The sequence below is a fragment of the Gorilla gorilla genome, chromosome 21 (genome assembly GCF_029281585.2).
Source record: "Gorilla gorilla gorilla isolate KB3781 chromosome 21, NHGRI_mGorGor1-v2.1_pri, whole genome shotgun sequence".
NCBI lineage: Eukaryota > Metazoa > Chordata > Mammalia > Primates > Hominidae > Gorilla > Gorilla gorilla.
The window spans coordinates 45,557,860-45,575,141 of record NC_073245.2 but is presented as its reverse complement, the minus strand read 5'-3'; the positions used below and the strand labels follow the sequence as shown (position 1 = coordinate 45,575,141).

Below are 17,282 nucleotides of genomic sequence, written 5' to 3'. Positions count from 1 at the left end.
CCCCTTCCTCCTAATAAAATACTCTGTAGTCATTTAGTTTAGATTTGGTTGAGGGTGTATACATTTTTCCTCAAATTTCTAATTATTACAACTTCTTTTTTTGAGACAGAATCTTGCTCTATTGCCCAGGCTAGAGTGCAGTGGCGCAATCTTGGCTCACTGCAGCTTCTGCCTGCCACGTTCAAGCGATTCTTGTGCCTCAGCCTCCCAAGTAGCCGGGACTACAGGCCACTATGCCCAGCTAATTTTTGTATTTTTTGGTAGAGATGGGGTTTCACCATGTTGCCCAGGCTGGTCCCGAACTCCTGACCTCAAGTGATCTGCCCGCCTCAGCCTGCCAAAGTGGTGGGATTACAGGCATGAGCCACTGCACCTGGCCTAATTATTTTAACTTTTATGCACAAATACTTTCGTTTTAATGGGGCAGGGTAATGCAGAGGCTAGGTATGTGGCTATGGGTCAAGCTCCACTGTTACAGGCTGTGTGCTAGCAGATAAGAGACTTCATTTCTGCGGGATGCAGCTTTCTCATCTGTAAAATGGAGTTAATAGTACTCACCTCATTGGGTCATTGGAATAATTTTTTTGTGGGGGGATAGGTTATCATTCTGTCGCCCAGGCTGGAATGCAGTGGCATGAACACAGTTCACTGCAGCCTTGACCTCCCTGGGCTCAGGTGATCCTCCCACCTCAGCCTCCTGAGTAGCTGGGACTACACTTGAATACCACCCTGCCTGGCTAATTTTTGTATTTTTTGTAGAGATGGGATTTTGCCATATTGGCCAGGCTGGTCTCGAACTCCTGACCTCAAGTGATCCGCCCACCTTGGCCTCTCAAATTGCTGGGATTACAGGGGTGAGCTACTGCATGCAACGGCTACTACTGTCTTAGATGACCATTGTATCAAACCAAATTCAGAAATATATTTTTGTATGAAGCACCACAAGGTTTTCACTGGTAAGAGGACTGATATGAAAATGTGGACTCCCTACTGTGTCCCTAAATGCAGCTTTGGAAGTGGAAATACCTTTTCTAGTGCTTAGGGGAAATGTAGGCCAAAAAGCTGGTCTCTGTCATGGAATGCTGTGGATGAACAGGCCTATCCCGCCTTACTCTGTACTATTTTGTTTTACTTATGAATAGTCCTCGGGAGGACCTTACAGTTGCTATCCCTCCCTTGTAATCCACATATGCTGAAGGCCTCCCTTGAAGGTAAACAGCAGGCAGTGACCTGTCATCCTTTGCTGTGTGTCACAGGTGTGAGCCTCAGCAGCGATTTCATTGCTGGCTTTTGTGGTGAGACGGAGGAAGATCACGTCCAGACAGTCTCTTTGCTCCGGGAAGTTCAGTACAACATGGGCTTCCTCTTTGCCTACAGCATGAGACAGGTGAGCCCTGGGGTTGGGGAGGACTGACATCATTCCTGACCAGTTTGGGGGTGATTGTAGAGAACAGGGCAGAAAAGAGAGTGGCAGCAAGACAGTCCTTGAGAAACCACAGGCTCTTACGATTCACTTCCGTTCATTTTTCTAGTACACTCTGTCTACTCTGAAACGGTTCAGCAATTTGATGATACATGATTACTGTGCCAGTATTCCTCATTAAAATATTTTAAAATTATGTTTAGATTGTTTGCAATTTGAATATGGAAGGAGAAAACCTTTTCTTTACGAGAAACCTAAAATTGTTTCTTAACATGCAGAACTCCTTTTTGGTCTGCAGATGTGATTTATTTTACTGGGGCCCCTGGTCATCTTCTCAGCCATCCTCAGTGATTCCTAATTTCTGTTTTCCTAGGCAAGTGAACTCACTTGGAGGCTTCCCAGGAAACAAAGCAGATTCCCAGGCAAAGCAGAAGGAGATTAGGAAAGAAGGAGAGATTAGTGCACTTTTCCTGCAGAGAAGGATAGTCCTGGTTGGCTGTCATTTTCTTGATTGTAGGCATGGATTTGCATGGTTCACTCCTCATTCCCTCAGTCACCTTTGTGGCATTGTGCTTGTGTTTGGGCAGGAGGTTGAAGGCCCCCTGTGGCCAGGGGGCTCAGAAAAGCTGGCTGACGAACGACTGAACCCATGACTTTATTGTCATTGTTACTGAGCTGCCATCAACCAAACTAATTTTTTTGTTTTTTTAAGAGGCAGTGTCTTTCTGTGCTGTCCAGGTTGGTCTCAAACTCCTGGCTCAGGCAGTCCTTTGACCACGCTCTCTCAAAGTGCTGAGATGACAGACGTGAGTCATGACACCTCAACTAATTCGTTTTAAAGCCACTGCGTAGTGTTCTGTGGGCAGCGTAACTGTGCCAATGTATGTATCATATTCATGTATCTTTTAGTGTTTTGGAGAGATGAAGCTTCAGAGGAGCTGTTAGTTTCTGTTTTGCTTTTTTTTTTTTGAGACGGAGTCTCAGTCTCGTTCTGTCGCCCAGGCTGGAGTGCAGTTGCGCAATCTCGACTCACTGCAAGCTCTGCCTCCCGGGTTCATGCCATTCTCCTGCCTCAGCCTCCCGAGTAGCTGGGACTACAGGCACCCGCCACCATGCCCGGCTAATTTTTTGTATTTTTAGTAGAGACGGGGTTGCACCGCATTAGCCAGGATGGTCTCAATCTCCTGACCTCGTGATCTGCCTGCCTCGGCCTCCCAATGTGCTGGGATTACAGGCGTGAGCCACAGTGCCCGGCCCCTTCTATTTTGCTTCTTTTCCATGGACATCACAAATATGCAAGAGAAATTCTTTTTTTTTTTTTTTTTTTTGAGACCGAGTCTCGCTCTGTCACCAGGCTGGAGGGCAGTGGCATGATCTTGGCTCACAGCAACCTCCACCTTCCAGGTTCAAGCAATCCTCCTGCCTCAGCCTCCTGAGTAGCTGGGATTACTGGTGCGTGTCACCACACCTGGCTAATTTTTGTATTTTTTAGTAGAGACAGGGTTTTACCATGTTGGCCAGGATGGTCTTGATCTCTCGACCTCGTGATCCACCCACCTCAGCCTCCCAAGATAAATTCTTTTTTTTTATTTTTTGAGATGGAGTCTCGCTCTTGTTGCCCAGGCTGAAGTGCAGTGGCACGATCTCAGCTCACCACAACCTCCACCTTCCAGGTTCAAGTTTTTCTCCTGCCTCAGCCTCCCGAGTAGCTGGGATTATAGGCATGTGCCACCACGCCTGGCTAATTTTGTATTTTTAGTAGAGATCGGGTTTCTCCATGTTGGTCAGGTGGGTCTCAAACTCCCGACCTCAGGTGATCCACCACCTCGGCCTCCCAAAGTGCTGGGATTACAGGCATGAGCCACCGTGCCCGGCCTGAGAAATTCTTTTTAATACTAGGATTGGTAGAGGTGGGAGGACCACTTAAGCCCAGGAGTTCGAGACCAACCTGGGTAACATAGGGAGACCCTTCTCTACCAAAAAAAAAAAAAAAAAAAAATTAGCCAAGAGTGGTGGCACATGCCTGTGATCCCAGCTATTTGGGAGGCTGAAGTGGGAGGATCACTTGAGCCTGGGAGGTTGAAACTGTGGTGATCCAAGATTGTGCCACTGCACTCCGGTTTGGCAACAGAGTGAGACCCTGTCTCAAAAAAGAAAAAAAAAATCCTAGGGATGGGAAATGGGTTTTCAGCTTGTGGCAGAAGCATCCTATGGTCAGTGAATATGAATGTTCACTTTGGGACCTAATTCCTAAGGGTTAAGGTTGTAGGAACTTAATCAAGAACCTAGTGGATGAGAGCAAGCACTCAAATTGTGCCTCTGCTGCTTAATAACTATGTGACATTGGGCAAATGTCTTGGTTTCCAACATTAGTACCAACCTCATAGGGTTGTTCTGGGGATTAAGTAAGATAATATGTTTAAAGCAGCTATAATTGTGTTTCATGCATAGTAAATGCACAACAGAGGTAAGTTATTGTTAGTAGTAAGACAGGATGGAGTAAACTCTGCAATATTTTTATGATTCTCCATTTTCCTCCGTGGATACTTCTCTTCAAGGTAGATTGGTTTGAATGTCCAAACTTTGGTATATAGATATTCCTTTTATTCCATACTTTTGTCTAGCTCAGTGGTTCTCCAGCTGTACTGAGCATGAGCTCATGTCATAAAGATATAATACACACTGTGGTTTTGGATGATTTAAAGGTGTTTTAAGGATAAATTCCCTTTTTTCTTTGGACTAGGTAATACATGCTTGAATAAAATTCAAAAGGTTAAGTGCTGTACATGAGTAGTTCTTCCTTCTTCCCAGGTTGCCTAGTTTTTTAGTTCCTTCCCTGAAGGCAACCGCTCTTAGCAATTTCTTTTGTAACTTTCTGGGCATATTTCATGTGTTTATAAGCATGCCTGTATGTATTCTGTCTACACTAAAGTTACATGTGTTGATCTGTACTTTGCTTATTTCAAGTAACAGTAGATTTTGGAGAACAATCCACATTAGTACATATAGAACTATCATTCTATTTAACAGCTGCACAATATTCCATTGTATAGATAAACCATAATTTCTGTGACTACTTGCCTATTGAAATATTTAGGCTGCATTGCATCTTATGTCTTCATAAATAGTACTGCTGAGTAACCTAGTATATGTGAGTCATTTGGTATATGTACAAGTGTAATGTTAGAATAAATATCAAGAGTAATTTTGAGTCTCTGATTTTCATGTGCTAAATTTAGAATTTAACCCTTGCAAAAATGTGACTCCACTACATTTTTATCTTGGAATGCTCCCAGAGCCAGAGAAACCTCTTGCCTCTGGCTTGGGTTTCTGTACATGTGTCTGTTACTTGTAGGTAGAATGAACATGGTCCCCTTCTGTGCCTTAAGAATAGATTCTACAAGTCCTTGGTGACCTCCATCTTCTCTCTCTCTTTTTTTTTTTAATAGAAGACACGGGCATATCATAGGCTGAAGGATGATGTCCCGGAAGAGGTAAAATTAAGGCGTTTGGAGGAACTCATCACTATCTTCCGAGAAGAAGCAACAAAAGCCAATCAGACCTCTGTGGGCTGTACCCAGTTGGTGCTAGTGGAAGGGGTGAGGCCATATGTGTGTGTGTTATGTTGTTTTTTATGTTTCAGAACATTAGATCTTTGATTTTTTTCCTCATTATGTTGCCTAGGCTGGACTCAAACTGCTGGGCTCAAGTGATTCTCCTGCCTCAGCTTCCCAAGTAGGTGGGACTACAGGCTGATGTTTTAAATCAAAGTTTTTGTAGTTTTCAGTATACAGATTTTGTCCATGTTTTGTTAGATTTACACCTAAGTATTTCTTTTCTTTTTTTGAGATGGAGTCTCGCTCTTTTGCCCAGGCTGGAGTGCAGTGGCACAGTCTCGGCGCACTGCAACCTCTGCTTCCCAGGTTCAAGCGATTCTCTTGCCTCTGCCTCCCGAGTAGCTGGGATTACAGGTGTGTGTCACCATGCCTGGCTAATTTTTGTATTTTTTTAGTAGAGACGGGGTTTCATCATGTTGGCCAGGCTGGTCTCGAAGTTATCTGCCCACCTTAGCTTCCCAAAGTGCTAGGATTACGGGCATGAGCCACCATGCCCGGCTTTTTTTTTTTTTTTTTTTGAGATGGAGTCTCACTCTTTCACTTAGGCTGGAGTGCAGTGGCATGATCTTGGCTTACTGCAACCTCTGTCTCCCAGGCTCAAGCAGTTCTCCTGCCTCAGCCTCCAGAGTAGCTGGGATTGCAGGCATCCACTACGACACCCAGCTAATTTTTGTATTTTTAGTAGAGACAGGATTTCACCATGTTGGCCAGGCTGGTCTCAAACTCCTGACCTCAGGTGTTCCACCCACCTTGGCCTTGTAATCCCAAAGAGCTGGGATTACAGGTGTGAGCCACCGCTCTCGACCACAACGCTCTTTCTTATACATCCAACATAGCCATTACTTACTTGGGGCTAGATAATAAATGGGTTTTTCGTGGCTAGCAGTTGGAGTCATTGCTTTCTCTTAGAAGAGACTTTCTTTCCTCCAGACATGGCCAGTTTAAAACACCAAGTTGCTATGTCCAGAGTGGCAGAAAAGATGATAATGGCTCACATCCCTCAGCATTTACTGTCTGCCAGGAACTGTGCACTTTATGGCCATCAGCACAGAGTGCCACCACTGTCCTTGGAGAAAGGTGCTGTTACTAGCTCCCTTTTGTGCATGAGGGTACTGAGCTCAGAGACAGAGCATAACTTCCCTAAGGTTACACAGCTAGTGTGTGGCAGAGTCAGAATTAGATACAGCTCTCTCTCCAGAGTCTATAATCACCCTGCCCCCTTTTTTTTTTTTTTTTTTTTTTAACATTATAGAGAATTTTAAACATATATAAATATAGAGGCTGGGCGCAGTGGCTTGTGCCTGTAATCCCAGCACTTTGGGGGGCCGAGGCGGGTAGATCACTTGAGGTCAGGAGTTCGAGACCAGCCTGGCCAACATGTTGAATCCCCGTTTCTACTAAAAATACAAAAATTAGTTGGGTATGGTGGTGCACACCTGTAGTCCCAGCTACTCAGGAGGCTGAGGTGGGAGAATTGCTTGAACCTGGGAGGCGGAGGTTGCAGTGAGCTGAGATCGGGCCATTGCACTCCAGCCTGGGCAACAGAGTGAGACTCTGTTTCAAAAAAACCCAAATAAACAAAAAAAACCATATAGAGAATAGTATAATGAATGCTGGCGTACCTATTAACCAGCCTCAACAAATGCCAATACTGCTGGGCATGGTGGCTCAAGCCTGTGATCCTAGCACTTTGGAAGGCCAAGGCTGGAGGATTGCGTGAGCCCAGGAGTTCAAAACCAGCTTAGGCAACATGGTGAAACCTAATCTCTACAAATTAAATAAAAAATAAAAATTAGTCAGGTGTGGTGGTGCACACCTGTAGTCACAGCTACTTGGGAAGCTGATGTGAGAAGATTGCTTGAATCCAGGAGGTCGAGGGTGCAGTAATATGAGATTGTGCCACCTTACTCCAGCCTGGGTGACACAGCGAGAGTCTGTATCAAAAAAAAAAAAAGAGGCTGGGCACGGTGGCTCATGCCTGGAATCCCACCACTTTGGAAGGCCGAGGCGGGTGGATCACCTGAGGTCGGGAGTTGGAGACCAGCCTGACCAACATGGAGAAACCCCGTCTCTACTAAAAATACAAAATTAGCTGGGCATGGTGGCACATGCCGGTAATCCCAGTTACTCGGGAGGCTGAGGCAAGAGAATGGCTTGAACCTGGGAGGCGGAGGTTATGGTGAGCCCAGATCGCGCCATTTTACTGTAGCCTGGGCAACAAAAGCGAAACTCCGTCTCAAAAAAAAAAAGCCAAAAAATAGTTGTCAATACTTGACTAATCTTGTTTCATTTCCACTGCTCCTGGTGGGTGATTTTAAAGCAAGTATAAGATACCTCTTCAGGCCAGGCGTGGTGGCTCACGTCTGTAATCCCAGCACTTTGGGAGGCCGAGGCAGGTGGATCATGAGGTCAGGAGTTCAGGACCAGCCTGGCCAAGATGGTGAAACCCCATCTCTACTAAAAATACAAAAATTAGCCAAGTGTGGTGGCAGGCACCTGTAATCCCAGTGACTTTGGGAGGCTGAGGCAGAGAATTGCTTGAACCTGGGAGGCAGAGGTGGCAGTGAGCCAAGATCGCGCCACTGCACTCCAGCCTGGGTCACACAGCGAGACTCCATCTCAAAAAAAAAAAAAAAAGATATTTCTTCAGTAAATATTTCAGTATATATGTCTAGAAGATAAGGACTTTAAAAAAATTATAAACAAAATGCTATTATCATACCTGACAATAATTGACAAAAATGTCTTAATATTCTTTTAAGATTTCCAAAGCACTTCTAATTTTCTTAATATTACCAAATATTTGCTCAGTGTTCTAATTTCCCTGTTTGTCTCATGAATGTTCTTTCACACTTGGTTTTTTTCAAATCATAGAACCTGAAATCTCAATTTAGTTGATTTTATTATTTATTTTTTATATTTTTTGAGACAAAGTCTCTTGTTCTGTCTCCCTGGCTGGAGTGTGGTGGTGTAATGATAGCTCACTGTAACCTTGAACTCCTTGGGCTCACGCGACCCTCCTGCTTCAGCCTCCGGAGTAGCTGGTACTATAATGTGTACAACCACGCCTGGCTAATGTTTCAACTTTTTTGTAGAGATGGGGTTTTGCTCTGTTGCCCAGGTTGGTCTCAAACTCCTTGCCTCATGCAATCCTCCTACCTCAGCCTCCCAAAGTTCTGGGATTACAGGCATGAGCCACTGCAGTGGCCTGAACTCTCTTTTTTTTAAAAAAAAATTACTGTAAAACAACTGCAAACCCATAGAGAAGTTCCAAGTGTATTATAAAGAACTTTTTTTCCCCTTGAATCATTTCAGAGTAAGTTGCTGCCCTGATGTCCCCAAACCCCCAAATACTGTAATGTGTATCTTGTACAAACAGGGACATTCTCCTAGATAACTGTAGTACAACTATGAAAATCAGGAAATTAACCTTGTTAGATTACTACCATCCAATCCTGAGACCCCATGTAAGTTTCCTCCAGTTGTCTTCGAACTGTCCTTTATAGGAAAAGGATTTGGTTTAGTATCATATGTTGCATTTAACTGTCATGTCTCTCTAGTCTCCTTTAGTCTAGGATGGTTTGTCATTATTTCTTTGACTTCCATGACCTTGGCACTTAAAGATTACAGGCCAGTTATTTTGTAGAATGTCCATAATTTGATGTATTTTCATGATAAGATTCAGGTTATGCATTCTTTGGCAGGAATACCAGAGAGATGATGTTGTATTCTAATCGTATCCTGTGAGGTGGCATACAATTTTGATTTGTCTCATTACTGATGATGTTAACTTTGAAAACATGGAAGATACTGTCTGCCAGCCTTCTTGACTGTAAAGTTACTCTTTTTCCTTTTGTAACTAGTAAGTATTTTGTAGGGAATAGTAGAGCCTCTAAATCTCAGCTGAAGGTTGTTTCCCTAAAGTGGTATTCATTTAAAGACTGAACTCCTTTCTGTGTCTTTGATTACTTAAGAATATAGCATGTTGTCAGAGCTTGATTTTCTAATGGCAGATTATGTGCCCTTTGGATTCTCTTTGGCCCATTGTTTTAACCCCAAACTGGGTACCACTCAGTGTATATAATGTAAGATTCTTGTAATGATATACTTCTGTCCCTTCCTCCTCCTTTTGTACTATTTTTACAGAGTTTTACTTTTGTATCCCTAAATCATTGTTATTTTTGCTTTAAACAATTATCTTTTAAAGGAACTTTAAAAAATGAGAGAAAGTCTGTATTTACCCACTCATTTACTATTTCTGGCATTCTTCATCCCTTGTGTACGTTCACGCTTCCACTGGGCATCGTTTTGTTTGTGCTTGAAAGGCTTCCTTTAACATTGCTTGTAATGCAGGTCTTTTGGCAATGATGCCGCTCAGCTTCTGTTTGTCTGAAAAGATCTTTATTTCACCTCCCTTTTAAAAATATATTTTCACCGAGTGCTGACTTTTAGGTTGACATTTTGAAGATATCATTCTGTTGACTTCTGACATATGTGATTCTGACAGGTTTGTGGTCATTCTTCTTTACTCTATGCTATTTTCTTTGGCTGCTTTTAAGATTTTGCTTTATCACTGTTTTTAGGAATTTGATGTGGCTGGGGGTGGTTTTCTTTGTGTTTACCCCTTTGTGTTTTCTTTGGGATTTTTTTGAGGCTTTTTAGTTTCTGGGGTTATAGTTTTCATCAAATCTGGAAAAATTTCACCTGTTACTCTTCAGATTTTTTTGCTCTGCTTCCTCTTCCACCCACCTCCACCACTTCCGTACTTGAATTACACATATGTCCCACCACTTGATATTGTCCCAGAGGTAACAGAGATTGTTCCCTCCCTCTCTCCCTTCCTTCCTTTTTTTTTTTTTTTTGAGACAGAGGCTCGCTCTGTTGCCCACACTGGAGTGCAGTGGCGTGATCTCGGCTCACTGCAACCTCTGCCTCCCAGGTTTAAGCGATTGTCCTGCCTCAGTCTCCCGAGTCACTGGGACTACAGATGTGCGCCACCACACCTGGCTAATTTTTGTGTTTTCAGTAGAGACGGGGTTTCGCCATGTTGTCCAGGTTGGTCTCAAACTCCTGACCTCAGGTAATTCACTCGCCTCAGCCTCCCAAAGTGCTGGAATTACAGGCGTGAGCCACTGCGCCTGGCCAGAAAAACTTTTTTATTCTCTGGATAGTTTAGTTTCACTACTAAGATGTGGCCTTCTGTCAGGAATTGCTAGTGAATATATCCCAAGGAACCGAAGAGCACAATTTCCACCCTCCAAGAACTTATGACTGTGACAAATCCATAAACTCTTCTATTTGGTAGTGGATTCCAGGCCACATGTGAGTTCTGGGAACTGTTCAGTGGACAGTTCCCAGGTTACTCTCTTTGCCTGACTTCATGGAGTTTTATGCTACACATGCAAGTGTTAGTGTTCAGTGAAGACTCATAAGGACCCCCTGCATATTTCTGAAATTCTTTTTCCGCTTTGCTCCCTTCTCTCTAGAATTTGCTTCACAGTTTCTAACTATTTCAGTCTCCCTGAACCTTGATCCCTCTCTCTTCAGTGCAGGGAGGACCACTGTGCTGTGCTTGAGCTCTCCCCTCCTGCTTCACAGGCTCCTGTCTGGCATGTACCTTCTGGCAGAAAGCAGGGGTGATTGGGGGGCTCACTTTGTTTTCCTTCTCTCACAGTTCACAGTCTTGTATGATCTTTTGTCCAGTATCCGAAAACAGTTGTTTCATATATTTTACCCAATTTGCTGGTTATTATTTATAAGGCTGAAGGGTAAACTTGTTTCTGTCTCTTTACCATGGCTGGAAGAGAAGGGTTTCTGTAGACTCTAGAAGTTAATCCCATCATAGTGATGTTAGTATCTTCCTGGCTCTGTCTTCTGTGTGTTGTGTTGGAGATTCTGCCTTTCAGTCTGTCTATTCAGTAAGGGCAAGTAATCCAGGCCAAACAATCCCAGAACATTCATTCATAAGTGACTAGTATGAGACTGGGTGAAGTGAAAGTTGGTTTTCCAAATGCATCACTCATAAGTCTCTGGCTTTAGGCCTGTTGGAGGTCCATTCCTGCAGAAGGCAGTTCTGCACAGACTTATTGATTAATTGATTCATTATAATACAGTTAGCAAAACTTTACAGTGTTTCTGTTGTGGGCCATACACTGCCCTTGCTGGTGAAGCAGCAGCAAACACTGAGTCTTCAGTGATTCCTTGGTTAAGGAATGCTCTGTGGGTCAGACTCTTGGGGATCCGAGACAGAGAAGGCACAATTTCTACCCTCCAAGAACTTACAACTGTGACAAATCCACGAACTCTTCTCTCTTCTTTCTGCAGCTCAGTAAACGCTCTGCCACTGACCTGTGTGGCAGGAATGATGGAAACCTTAAGGTGATCTTCCCTGATGCAGAGATGGAGGATGTCAATAACCCTGGGCTCAGGGTCAGAGCCCAGCCTGGGGACTATGTGCTGGTGAAGGTGAGGAGTCCTTCTGGGCTTTTGGCTTGCACTGTGAAATGAGTGTTGGTTTGGATATTTGTGGTAATAAAGTTTTTTCCTAGAGACACATTTTAGTAAAATAAAAATCCCCTCTCAACCAGTACAATGGAAGGGCACTTTGGATTGGATTTTAGACTGCTCCTTATTAATGCCTTCTTATTCTTCTTACCTATTGTCCTGCCCTGGAAGCGTTCTTTGTGGGAATTTGGTGAGTTTGGAGTATGCAGTGGCATGTAGTTTCTCGCTGCAGAGAGGCCAGGAGGTGGAGTGACTTCAAGTGAGTAGAGAGTGTTCCCTGTTGGAGATCAACATTTTCTTTGTGATCTCTGACGGCTCAGGCCTCTTTAACTTACATGTGCTCGAGTTTCTTGGGTCTCTTCCCTGGACTCACAGATCAGCTATATGGCTGTGGGATTTTCTCTCCCTTTCTTTCTCCCTTTCACTGGTGATATGCTTCTCTTATTCTCTCCTTCCATTTCTTCCTTTCTTCTGCCTTCTTTTCTCACACTGCCCAGTTCTGCTACTGCCACCTTCCCCGTCTTGTTCTCATATCTGCTTCGCCTCAGAACCAGAAGCTGGCAGGACACAGACTGATGCCCTAGAGCATCCACAGAAGTTCCTTTAAGGGCAGGGAAAATGCCTGTTTTGTTTCTGTTTGTTTATCTTTGTTTATCGTCTAGCACCTAGGGCAATTCCGGGTACAAAATATGTACTTAGTAAGTATTTACTAATGGACTGACTTGTTCTTATGATAAGACATGTGACCACAGATAACTTTGGGGTCACATTCTTTTAGCTCTCAATTGGAAGAGAGAGAACATTTCTCACCAAATGTTGGCTGTAAATATCCTAAGGAAGGATTTGACTGGCTCAGCCTTGGAGTTAGGAGGGCAGGGCCTGTGATGGGCAGTTTCACCTGAATTTTATGGTTAGAGCTGAGGAAGAGCCATCTTCCAAGAGAAAAGGGAGAAGTGGCTGGGACTGACCTGCTTTGACTTCTTAAATTATATCCATTGCCATTCCATGAGACCTCGCTTCTTGCCAGGATCGGGGGCACACAGGAGCCATGTGGTCTCTGCCAGCCGGTCGCCTCCATCAGATTCCTTTTGGGGGCTTCTCCTCTAGAGGCTCCACGTGAAGTCCCAGTGCTACAGTCCTAGTTATTTTGCCTTCTTCTGCCTGGTTTTCTTTCAGATCACCTCGGCCAGTTCTCAGACACTTAGGGGACATGTTCTCTGCAGGACCACTCTGAGGGACTCTTCTGCATATTGCTGACCTGAGAGGATGGCCTCAGAGCTGACTTGGGCAGTCCTCCCCAACAGGAAGGGGAGACATTGCCGGCCACTGAGGAAAGAGGTCATGAAGGTGGAGATAAGCTGCAAGGGGCGAAGCAACTTTATGTCAGTGGAAAACGTGTCTCTTTAAAGCTGCTATGTGAACAGCTTTTACAGTCATTAAATTTACCTAAACTAAGGTTAACCCTTTGTCTCTCACTTTGACTTCGTTTTAACCTTGGTTAGTGTTTCTGGAGTTTCCCCTGCAGTCTGTGTTAAGTGTTTCCCCACCCAGTTTCTCCTGTGGACACTGCTCCCTCTCAGGTTTTCTCCCCTGGGCCCTAGGAGGCAGAGACTGAAGGAGAGGAAGGTGGGGAGAACCATTTGCTTGGGAAAACTGCTCTCGACCTTTCTGACATTTGCATTGGATGCCACTGACTTAGCTGCCTATCGCTGCACTTTATTTTGCATGTTTTACCTGAGGATTTCCCTCATGGACCTCTTTTTATCTGGCACCAAAGTTGACTTTTAAATTGTTCTAAAGCCACTCAAGCAAAAAAGTTGATAAAACACTCCGCTTTCCTTTACAACCCCCAACATAAAAAAATTATTTGTTGGAAAAAAATGTTTTTTTACATGAGATGAAACAATATTGTCTGGGCACGGTGGCTCACACCTATAATCCCAGCACTTTGGGAGGCTGAGGCGGGTGGATCACTTGAGCTCAGGAGATCAAGACCAGCCTGGTCAACGTGGTGAAACCCTGACTCTGCTAAAGAAAAATCCAAAAGTTAGCCGGGCATGGTGGCAGGCACCTGTAGTCCTAGCTACTCAGGAGGGTGAGGCAGGAGAATCACTGAACCTGGGAGGTGGAGGCTGCAGTGAGCTGAGGTCATGCCACTGCCCTCCAGCCTGGGGGACAGAGCAAGACTCCGTCTCAGAAAAAAAAACAAAAACAAAACTATTAATTCAAAACGTAAGCTGGGGATGGTGGCTCATACCAGTAATCCCACCACTTTGGGATGCTGAAGCGGGTGGATTGCTTGAGCCCAGGAGTTGGAGACCAACCTGAGCAATGTGGCAAGACCCTGACTTTACAGGAAAAAAATAAATAAATAAATTAGCTGGGTGTGGTGGTGCAGGCCTTGTAATCCCAGCTACTTGAGAGGCTGAGACGGGAGGATCACTTGAGCCCAGGAGATAGAGGCTGCAGTGAGCCGCAATTACACCACCACACTCTAGCCTGGGTGACAGAGCAAGACCCTTTCTCAAAAAAATAAAAAACAAGAAAAACCATCAAAACTTACAGATATGGGTTAGCTCTATCACTCATTTCTTTAAAAGTTTTCATGAGTATTCAGTCAAAACCAACTATCCCCTTGAAATATTATCTGTCTGAATTTCCAAGTGGACCACAGGACTGTAGACAATCTTGGAATGTCCTCAGAAGGCTCTGTGATGGATCAGGCACAGAGTAAAAACCCGAGTCCTTTCAAATGGAAGAGGAAAAGACAAGGATAGAAGAAGCTTTTCAAACTTCATCTTCTTTCCTGTAGCTGTGGTCTCTTCTTCCTCGTCTGCCTCCTTGGAAGCCTCCTTGCCCTCCAAAGCCTCCCTGGCCTTTGCCACCAGTGGACCTCTTTTTCAGCCTGTGAGGTCTGACAGCACTTGGAGTTTTAGAAAATGTCATTACCAGGCAGGGCACAGTGGCTCACGCCTGTAATCCCAGCACTTTGGGAGGCCGAGGCAGGTGGATCACCTGAGGTCAGGAGTTCAAGACCAGCCTTGCCAACATGGCAAAACCCTGTCTGTACTAAAAATAACAAAAAAATTAGCTGGGCATGGTGGTGGCTGCCTGTAATCCCAGCAATTTGGGAGGCTGAGGCAGGAGAATAGCTTGAACCCAGAAGGTGGAGGTTGCAGTGAGCCGAGATCGCGCCATTGCACTCCAACCTGGGCGACGAGCGAAACTCAGTCTCAAAAAAAAAAAAAAAAAAAAAAGATGTCATTACTTATTAGGCTTTAAAAAAATTATGTCTCTTTTCCCTTGGACCTATTTGTAGGTTTCGAGTAGTGGTTCTCAGCCCCCTTCACCACCAAGGTTATTTCATTCTGTGGGTATCATGAAAAAAAATCCAAGAGATGGTAGCATGGAATTTTTGGAGTCAGAGGACTTTGGTTCACATCCCCACTTTATTGCTTGAGAGTTGTCTGAAATTGAGTAGTTAATTTACTCCTCTGTCTTGTGTTTTTTTTTTTTTTTTTTGAGGTGGAGCCTCGCTCTGTCACCCAGGCTGGAGTGCAGTGGCACAATTTTGGCTCACTGCAGCCTCCGCCTTTGTGTTCAAGCAATTCTCCTGCCTCAGCCTCCCTAGTAGCTGGGACCACAGGCAAGTGCCACCATGCCTGGCTAACTTTTGTATTTTTAGTAGAGATGGGGTTTCACCATGTTGGCCAGGCTGGTCTTGAACTCCTGGCCTCAAGTGATTGCCTTCCTCAACCTCCCAGAGTTCTGGGATTACAGGCATGAGCCACCGTGCCCGGCCACGCTGCCATTCTTCTCTTTCCTGGCACCCTGTAGTTTTCCTTCTTGGCTCTCATTGGAATTTGTCTTTTTATTGGCTGGGTTATTTAACGTTGTCTCCATCACAAGTTGTGTGAGGGCAGAAACCATTCTTGCTGTGTTTTGCTCATGTAGCACAAAGTAAGTGTCGATACCTATCCCTGCAATTATTGAATGAATGAGAACATTTTCCCCCAATCATAAAAGTCAACCATGTTCACCATAGAAGTTTTGGAAACAGTATTAAGAATAAAATAAAAGTAACCTGCGATCCTACCACTCAAGCTGTCTGACAATCACAGCCTACATTTTGAGTTTATTTATTTATTGAGACAAGGCCTGGCTCTATTGCCTGGGCTGGAGTGCAGTGGCGCCACCCCAGCTCACTGCAACCTCTGCCTCCTAGGCTCAAGCCACCCTTCCATCTCAGCCACTTGAGTAGCTGGGACTACAGGCATGCACCACCATGCCTGGCTAATTTTTTTGGTATTTTTTGTAGTGATGAGGTTTCATCATGCTGCCCAAGCTGGTCTCGAACTCATGAGCTCAAGCAATCTGCTTGCCTTGGCCTCCCATAGTGTTGGGATTACAGGTGTGAGCCACTGTGCCCAGCTCATTTATTTTATATATGTATATTTAATTTTCAGATCATCTCTAAATAGGTTTGTATCCTAGTCTTCTTGTATTTTCTTATGAATGCTCTTTTAAAACATTATTTTAATGCCTGTACAAATTTTTTATTAGGAATTTATCATAAAAATAAATCTGGTATTGTTGGACATTTAGATTGTTCTCAAATTTTCACCATAAAACCAGTGCTATGGTAACCATCTTTGTCTGCATCTCTGATTATTTTTTTTTCTTTTTCTTTTTTTTTTTTTGAGACAGAGTCTTGCTCTGTTGCCCAGGCTGGAGTGCAATGGCATGATCTCGGCTCACTGCAACCTCTGCCTCCTGGGTTCAAGCAATTCTTCTGCCTTAGCCTCCCAAGTAGCTGGGATTACAGGCGCCCACCACTACACCAAGCTAATTTTTTTTGTATTTTTAGTAGAGATGGGGTTTCACCATGTTAGTCAGGCTGGTCTCGAACTCCTGACCTCAGGTGATCTGCCCACCTCGGCCTCCCAAAGTGCTGGGATTACAGGCATGAGCCACCGCACCCGGCCATCTCTGATTATTTCTTTAGGAAATTCCCAGAAGTGGGAATTAATCATATGCATTTCAAATAATGTGAATATGTTCGAGATTCTTGATCCATCTGAGATTTGGCTTGCTCTTGTTGACCTCAAGCACTTGGATATCTTGTGGAGGAAGATGTCAATTAGTGAAATGTCTGAATTATGAATTTATTTTGGATAAAAAAGCAGTTTGATTCCATGTAACATTTCAAACTAGGTTTTCTTTGTTTTAAGGTATCACTTAGAAGAGCTCTTTGCTCTAATAAATAGGTAAGAGTTATTTATTCTGAAAAATATTTGTATGAAAATGGGGAATCTGAAATCCTTGACCCCTGCCTCTCTTCTTGGTTCCAGCGACTCTGTGTCTCAGCTGGGAGTGGGGCTAGATTAGTGATGATGAATTCGTTCATCCACCATCCATCTGCCCACCATCCTATCCATCCATCCATCTATCCATCCACCCATCTATCCATCCACCATCCATCTTCTACCTTCCTATCCATCCATCCACCATCCATCTACCCAATCCTCCCATCCATTCATCCATCCACAGTCCATCTAACCATCCTCCCATCCATTCATCCATCCACCATCCATCTACCCACCCTCCATCCATCTATCCATCCATCATCCATCTTCCTACATTCCCATCCATCCATCCATCCATCCATCCATCATCCATCTACCCATCCTTCCATCTACCCACCCTCCTATCCATCCGTGGTCCTCACCACCTTACAA

At 44.2% G+C, this 17,282-nt stretch overlaps 1 protein-coding gene across 8 annotated transcripts in view; it reads left to right on the top strand.

The window, feature by feature from the left end:
* Positions 1–13,005, top strand: part of CDK5RAP1 (CDK5RAP1 mitochondrial tRNA methylthiotransferase) — a 41,316-nt gene extending 28,311 nt beyond the window's left edge. For 6 of the 8 annotated variants that reach the window (XM_055373323.2, XM_031004834.3, XM_031004833.3 and 3 more), the window contains 4 exons: positions 1,257–1,387; positions 4,873–5,022; positions 11,365–11,505; positions 12,721–13,005. In XM_055373323.2, the coding sequence (XP_055229298.2) occupies positions 1,257–1,387; positions 4,873–5,022; positions 11,365–11,505; positions 12,721–12,801 (503 nt within the window). In that variant the 3' untranslated portion in view covers positions 12,802–13,005. Of the gene's footprint in view, positions 1–1,256; positions 1,388–4,872; positions 5,023–11,364; positions 11,506–11,715; positions 11,804–12,720 lie in introns of all 8 variants that reach the window. The other 2 variants (XM_055373318.2, XM_055373320.2) reach the window with 2 other exon arrangements.
* Positions 13,006–17,282: the final 4,277 nt, after the last annotated feature.